At 40.6% G+C, this 7,040-nt stretch overlaps 1 protein-coding gene and 1 non-coding gene across 2 annotated transcripts; both read right to left on the bottom strand.

The window, feature by feature from the left end:
• Positions 1-2,294: 2,294 nt before the first annotated feature.
• Positions 2,295-2,396, bottom strand: LOC120098359 (small nucleolar RNA SNORA31). The gene has a single exon (XR_005496547.1). It is a non-coding gene; the product is annotated as a small nucleolar RNA SNORA31 (small nucleolar RNA).
• Positions 2,397-4,231: 1,835 nt separating this feature from the next.
• Positions 4,232-7,040, bottom strand: Pcdhb19 (protocadherin beta 19). Its single transcript, NM_001408909.2, has one exon. It carries the CDS (start codon positions 6,896-6,898, stop codon positions 4,490-4,492), a length of 2,409 nt encoding a protein of 802 aa, NP_001395838.1. The 5' UTR covers positions 6,899-7,040; the 3' UTR covers positions 4,232-4,489.

Raw genomic sequence — 7,040 nt, 5'->3', positions numbered from 1 at the left:
TGGTCCTTCGGATAGTGGAACCCACAGGGCGGGCTACGCACTGTTTGATCTTATCCTACAGCGCCACCATGTGTCTCTGTGAATTTTGTCATTTAATATTTTTCTCCTAAAATTTTATGTCTATCTAGAATTTTCAAAAGCAATTTTCACATAGTTTATATTTATCTCTAAATATCCAGGTGTTATTTATAATTAGCAACGCCTTTAAAATATAACTGCAAATCATTACCACAATACACATGTAGAAATACTTCTTGGATATAGCTTATAACTCAGTCTGTTTGAGCTTTCTTCCTTTTCTATAAAATGTCTGGTGTTGTTGGTTTGTTTGAAATAGTATCCAAACACAGTCCATTCTCTGTATGAAATCATTAGTGCTTTGAATGTTCAACTCAAAAAAGATACAATAAAGTGCTCCAAAATAAATAAAAATATTTATTTCAAGACAATTACTTAGTAGTTACAAATATTTACCTCATCAACTCTGGTAAATATTTGTTGGGGTGGAGTTCATTATTTAATTATTACTCCACTACTTTTTACACTTACACACACATACACACACGAATAAGGAAAAATACAAAACATACTACTTTTTTGTTAATAGAGAACTTATGACAAGGTAATATTAGATTCTTGCTTTTACATTGAAAACACAGTAAGGTTTGGTGGTGCACACTTTCAATCCCAACACTTGAGAGGCAGAAGTAGGGGGATCCGTAAGAGTTTAAGGTAAGCATGGTCTACACAGTTAGCTCTATGTTAGTGAGAGTTATGTAGGGAGACACTGTCTGAAAAGACATATACACATATGCATACAAACATGTCTTTATGTGCATATTGGAAGATATGACACTGTAAGATGATCCTTTTAAGAACTTTTCAGGGAATAAGAATTCATTAGCTAGTAATTAAAGATGTAACAGTGCATAGGTAAAGAGTAACAGAAACGTCTTGAAGAGACACGTAACTGTGATCTAGGAGGTGGACAATGTTTAGGAACACTGAATTGTGGTTCTGCCACTCACTCTCTATAGGCCTGGACAAATTAGATACCTTTGTCTCCTTATCTATAAGTAGAATGCTGATAGTCTTGTCTCCAAGGGTTTTTGTCGTAGAAACTAATGAGTTGACATTTGCAAAGTAACCAGAAGGAAATTAACTAAATGTCTGATAAGAGAAAACAATTGAACTATGTGGCAGTACCTTAGTAATGGTGTGAGTCCTGGTTCAGTCTCTAGCTTCAAAATAAAATTAAATAAAACAATCAAAACATAGGCGCCAAATTTCATTTATATTGAATATGTACGACTTTCCATTGTTACTAGGTATTAGGTATTAGCAATCCAGGAATAATTTAAATTATATGAGTAGGCGGGTATAGTTCATGGACAAGTGCTACTCTTATTTAAAAAAAAAGAAATTTTAGTGTTGGTGAATTTCCTTGTACCATCCTTGGTAGAACAACGTTCACTTATTTGTTTTAAAAAGGAAAAATAGACAGAAAAAGAAAAAGAAGACACCGAGTTCAAAATCATTCTTTGAAAGACAAGCAGAATATCAAAAAACCAAGAAAAACAGCAGCAAATACCTCAAAGTCAAGAAAAAACGTGTTAACATTGTCTCTTGTATTTAAGTCAGCATTTGTGGATGACCCTGATAGGTGTCTTCTAAAATACGTACCATTCTTCTACATGTAATGTTTGCTGTGCCATCATGGACTCTATCCCTCTGAAACTATAAGTCTAGAGTTAAGCATTTTTTTAGAATAAGTTGCCATGATCATATGTTTTATAACAGCAATAGAAAAGTAACTAAGACACAAAGCTGACTTGCCTATCTGAGCCTGCTTGTGGTTTGGTTTGACCTTAGCAATTTTACAGATGGATGGAAAACAGAATTTACTACTTCTTTTTTGTCTGGGATAGAAGAGTTCTAAATATTAATCTTTCCCCCAAGTCATCTAGAACACAGGTATAACAGTGAGAAGTTACAGCCATATAGACAATTAGTTTGCCATAAACAATGTTGGAGCAGTCATTTGGAGTGAAATCTGATTCTAGAAGAACCATGGGGGCAAAGCTGTTCCCTTTATAAAACCATTTCATTGACATTGTCACATGCAAGAGAAAGACTTTACAAAACACTGAGTAGTTGCATCTCTTTGTTTTGGCAATAAATATTATTTAGTGTATATAGACATTATTTATGACCTTTAAAATAGAATTTTCAGTAGAATGCTTGCAAATAAAATGAAACTACCCTTGGCTAATGTAAAAGTAACTTCTTTTTTCAGATGTACTTCCTATGATGTACTGCCACAAAGGCAGCAGGAAGCACAGGGAGGGTTTCCTTTTGCATCCCAGGTAAAAGTAACTTTTATTCAACGGATGTAATTGTCGGCTCAGAGGCTTAGTGATGAAAAGCTCACATTTTAGAAGTTTGATTAGTTACATGTATGTGAACGTAGGAGCTCCCGAAGTGAACTCTCGGTTACTCTCCGCTAGAGTTAGGAAACACACAGTTCCTTCAAAAAAGTAGAGAAGTCTTGATGTCTGGAAAAGCTTGAAGCAACAAGACAATTACCTGGACCTTCTGTTGTGTCTGCTGTTCTGTCTGTACGATTCTTCTGTCTGGGTGCTTTAGAGAAGATCTAGCTTACTTGGAATCATAGTCTTCTAGAGTTGTTCTTTATGGCTTTGAACATCTTTGTTGAAAAAGAGGCATCATAGTATCTCACACACGAGCTACAGAGTTCAGTGGTTATTCATATATTTGCAAAACTGAACAACTATTAGCAGTATTTCTAATTTAAAACCATTTCTCATTTATCTCCCATATAAATTGTTCCCAACTAGTCTACATCCTACATGTTTTCCCAGCCTTAGACAACCACCAAAACACGTTCTGTCTCCAACTTCTACTTTTCAAAGTAGGAAGCTAAACTTAATTAGCCCATATGCACATTTTGCCTGGATACAAAGGTTCCATAGTTTGACTGATAATGAAACGGTAGCTTTCAAAAAGTTCAAACACTGGGTTGTCTTGGATATGGGAGGGATTTTAACTAACTAATTAAAATTAGTTAACTAACACAGTGTTAAGTTTCTTTGAAAGGAAGTTTCTGGCATTGACGCTGACTCTAGTCCATGGGACGGGGAGCATTCTAACTTAGTTCCACTCCCATCCTTACTGTCACATCTTCACCATCTTTCTCTGTCCATGATGCCCATCATCTCTCATTTTCCTCCTTCTGGAGTGCAGACTTTAGATCTGTGAGGAAATTCACAGGAAACTTCCTTTCCCAACCATTACATTTCTCCTGTAATTACTTATGTTCTACTCACATACCACAATTACATTTCTTGGGAATTATCAGACCGTCAAGGGCAAGAACCCTTATAGGTTGGTCCTTCTCTACACAAGATGAAACTTTCTCCTCTGTGGTGGTCTGGTGGTTTGAACCTTTTTTTAAAATTAGAACATGACACGCTTATACATTAAAACATGTAGTCATTAGTCTTTCGGATTCTGCTCTTCAATGGAGTCTGAGACAGACTCAGTGGCTTTATGACCATATCAGGAAATTCAAACAATAGAATAAGAAAGGAAAATTCAAGCTTACAATGGACTAAGTACTCTTCCTATTAGATTTGCATGTTGTAATACACACAGCAATTGTGTGTACTTGTGAATTAGTACTCAGTGCACGTTCATTTATTTCAGGGAGAATATAAGCAAAATTACATATTACCTCACAAGCTTGGTTTCTCCTATTCAAACTATTGTTTAGGTGCCTATTCTTATACCTGGCTTACATTCTGTCCTTGTGAAGTTAGTGAGACATTCATAAAATTAAACTTATATTTCAAGATTTTATAAGTAACCACAGCATGTGCCTGCAGCCACCTTCCAGGACACATAAAATAGTGTTAATAAAAAGCTCACCACCTCTCCCCTCTTGTTTATTATGTGCTTTGATCTATCTGGAGATCTAGCACTGAGCTGTCCCCAGACCCACTATGGGCTCCTCTTCAACAGGCCTAATGGTTCTATCACAGTATTTTCCAACACAATCAATCAATCAATCAATATATATATATATATTTATACATATATATAATACATATATATATAAACTAGGTTGCTATAAAAAAGCTTACTTGAAAATAGCACCCAAAATAACAAGCCACAACAAAAACTAGAAAAGGAGAGCCAACAAAAGATATGCTTGAAAATTTTAACTTCTCCTAAAATGGTCTGTTTATTTCAACTGGAAAAGACATATGGGAAAGGGGTGGGGTAAATTATTTACAAGTTAGGTCATCAGAGAGAATGGCTATCAGAGAGATGGCTTACCATCTTATTAGAAGCGTTGGCATAAATTGAAAAGTAGGAGGGACATAACATGCAAACACTAGATTTGAAGATCATGCAAATTCGGAGAAATACACATTATCATGGAATAGCCACAAGATGAAATACAGCATCAATTACAGTCACTAAATAACCCAAAACTATTGCGCAAAGTAGAACTTTCCTCCATTTCTTTCCCAGGGAACTGGGGTTTTAAATTGGGGGAAACTGGCTTCAAGAATCTGAACTCATTTGTCCCACTACCTCCCATCAGACACACCTCATACTGGTAGCTCTGGGACAGAGTTCCCGCACCGCTAATGTCGACGAGATGATCAGGAAAGTGTCCCTCAGGTACAGAACAGCCACCCAGAGAGGCTGCCCTGGCTCTCCTGCACAGCCTCACTCCCACAAACAGCATCACAGACAGGAGGAAGAGAGAAGACACAGAGGCCAAAGCAATAACCAGGTACAGCGTGAGCATGTTGTCAACATCCGGCATGGAGTCCCGCGCCACCTCTGGCAGAGGCAGGTAGGGCTGGGAGAAGCCATCCACTAGTAGCACTTGCAGCATGACACTGGCAGAGCGCGGAGGATCTCCATTGTCCTTGACCAGCAGCAGCAACCTGTGTTTGGGCACATCACGCTCGCTCAGCAACCTAGTGGTGCGCACCTCACCATTGTGCGCCCACACACTAAATAGCCCGGGCTCCGTGGCCTTGAGCAGCTGGAATGACAGCCAGGCATTCTGGCCAGAGTCGCGGTCCACAGCTACCACCTTGGTAACCAGGTATCCAGGCTCTGCCGCCCTGGGCAGCAGCTCTGTGTAGGGCGCTGAGGCGTTCTGCAGCGGGTAGAGCACGAAGGGCGCATTGTCATTGTCGTCCAGCACCACCACGCGCACCAGTGCCTGACTGCTGAGCGCGGGTGAGCCTCGGTCTGTGGCACCCACGCGGAACTCGAAGGCCTGCAGCGCTTCATAGTCCAGCGCCCTGAGCGCGAACAGCTGCCCGTTGTCAGCATTGATGGAGATGAGCGAGTCGAGGGCCAGCTGTGGGTCTCGAGGCGGCATCAGCGAGTAGGTGATGTGGGCATTGGAGCCTGAGTCTGAGTCTGTGGCGCTGATGGTGCCTATGTGCAGGGCGGGGCTGTTGTTCTCGTGGACAAACATGGTGTAGGAGGTTTGGGTGAAGGCCGGGGCGTTGTCGTTGATGTCGGACACCTGCACTGTTATGGTGTGCTGGGTTGTGAGCCTGGGTGTGCCCTGGTCTGAGACAGAGATGGTGATGTTGTACTCAGCTCTGTTCTCTCTATCCAGTGCTCTCTCCGTTTCTAAGTGGTAGTAATTTTCAATAGAAGATTTTAGCACAAATGGGAGATCCTCCGGAATACTGCAAACCATCTTGCTGTTCTCTCCTGAGTCCTTGTCTTGAATACTAAAAATCATAACTAAAGTCTCTACAGCATTTTCTGGGATTGGACTGACAAATGATGACACAGCAATTTCAGGAAAATTGTCGTTCACATCCATCACCTGAATTCTTACTGTAGATTTCCCAAAAAGTCCTCCCCGATCGGTAGCTTTAATGATTATTGAGTAGGATTCAGTCGTTTCAAAGTCCAAATAGCCTATTAAACTTATTTCTCCAGAATTTTTATTAATTGCAAATGTTTTTCGAATATCCTCTGATGCATGGGAAAAGGCATATGAGAGTTCACCATTAGTTCCCGAGTCTAAGTCCGAAGCCGATGCAGTGATAATCAGTGAGCCAAGCCTGCTATTCTCTGGAATCCTCACTTCATAGAACATTTGGTCAAATTCAGGGGAGTTGTCATTGGCATCTATGACTTCCACTTGAACCAATGCAGTCCCAGACCTGGATGGAGTCCCTCCATCCAAAGCCGTGAGGATGAGACTAAGCTCAGGCTGCTCCTCATAATCCAGCACTTTGTCCAGAACTAACTCTGGGTATTTCCTGCCATCGGGATTAACTCTCATTGTAACGTGGAAATGAGAGCTCTGGCTTATCATGTAGCTTTTAACAGTATTGATTCCTACATCTAAATCAGTTGCACTTTCTAGTAAGAACATAGCACCAACAGGACTGTTTTCTGGAATTTCTAAAACCATTTCCTTTTCCAAGAATACAGGGGAGTTGTCATTTACATCCATGACCTGAAGCTCAACTTGCAAAATCTTTAAGGGGTTTTTCAGTAACACCTGGAAATGGAGCACACAGGGCTCAATGGAGCCACACAGCTCCTCACGGTCTAGTGGTTCACTTAGGAGCAAATCTCCTGTATTTATGTTCAATTGCAAAGGCAGTTTATTATTATTAGAGGCCACTTGAGCCCCTCGTGCAGACAGCTCACCCACCTCAAGCCCCAGGTCCTTTTCCAAATTCCCTACCAAGGCCCCACTCGGCATTTCCTCCACCACTGAAAGTCTCCTGGCCACAGAATGTGCTCGAGACATTCCTAGGAAAACAAAGAGAAGCAAGACTTGCCTTGTCTGCAGATGGTGTTCCCCTCGGTTCTTCATAGTTCCTTTCCAGAAGGCTTCTGGCAGAATCACTTCTGCTCCACCACACTCTTCTGCAAAATGTGCCCCTTGATTTTTCCACAGAATCCCCAGAATCCGAAGGATAAATGGTTTCTACGTAGCACCCTCCTGGGTTGTTTTT

The sequence above is a fragment of the Rattus norvegicus genome, chromosome 18 (genome assembly GCF_036323735.1).
Source record: "Rattus norvegicus strain BN/NHsdMcwi chromosome 18, GRCr8, whole genome shotgun sequence".
NCBI classification, from domain to species: domain Eukaryota; kingdom Metazoa; phylum Chordata; class Mammalia; order Rodentia; family Muridae; genus Rattus; species Rattus norvegicus.
The sequence above is the reverse complement of the archived record's forward strand: the minus strand, read 5'-3'. Positions and strand labels throughout refer to the sequence as shown.

Excerpts from the sequence above, each read along its gene's own strand:
- Pcdhb19 (NM_001408909.2), bottom strand. The coding sequence starts at position 6,898 with ATGAAGAACCGAGGGGAACACCATCTGCAGACAAGGCAAGTCTTGCTT.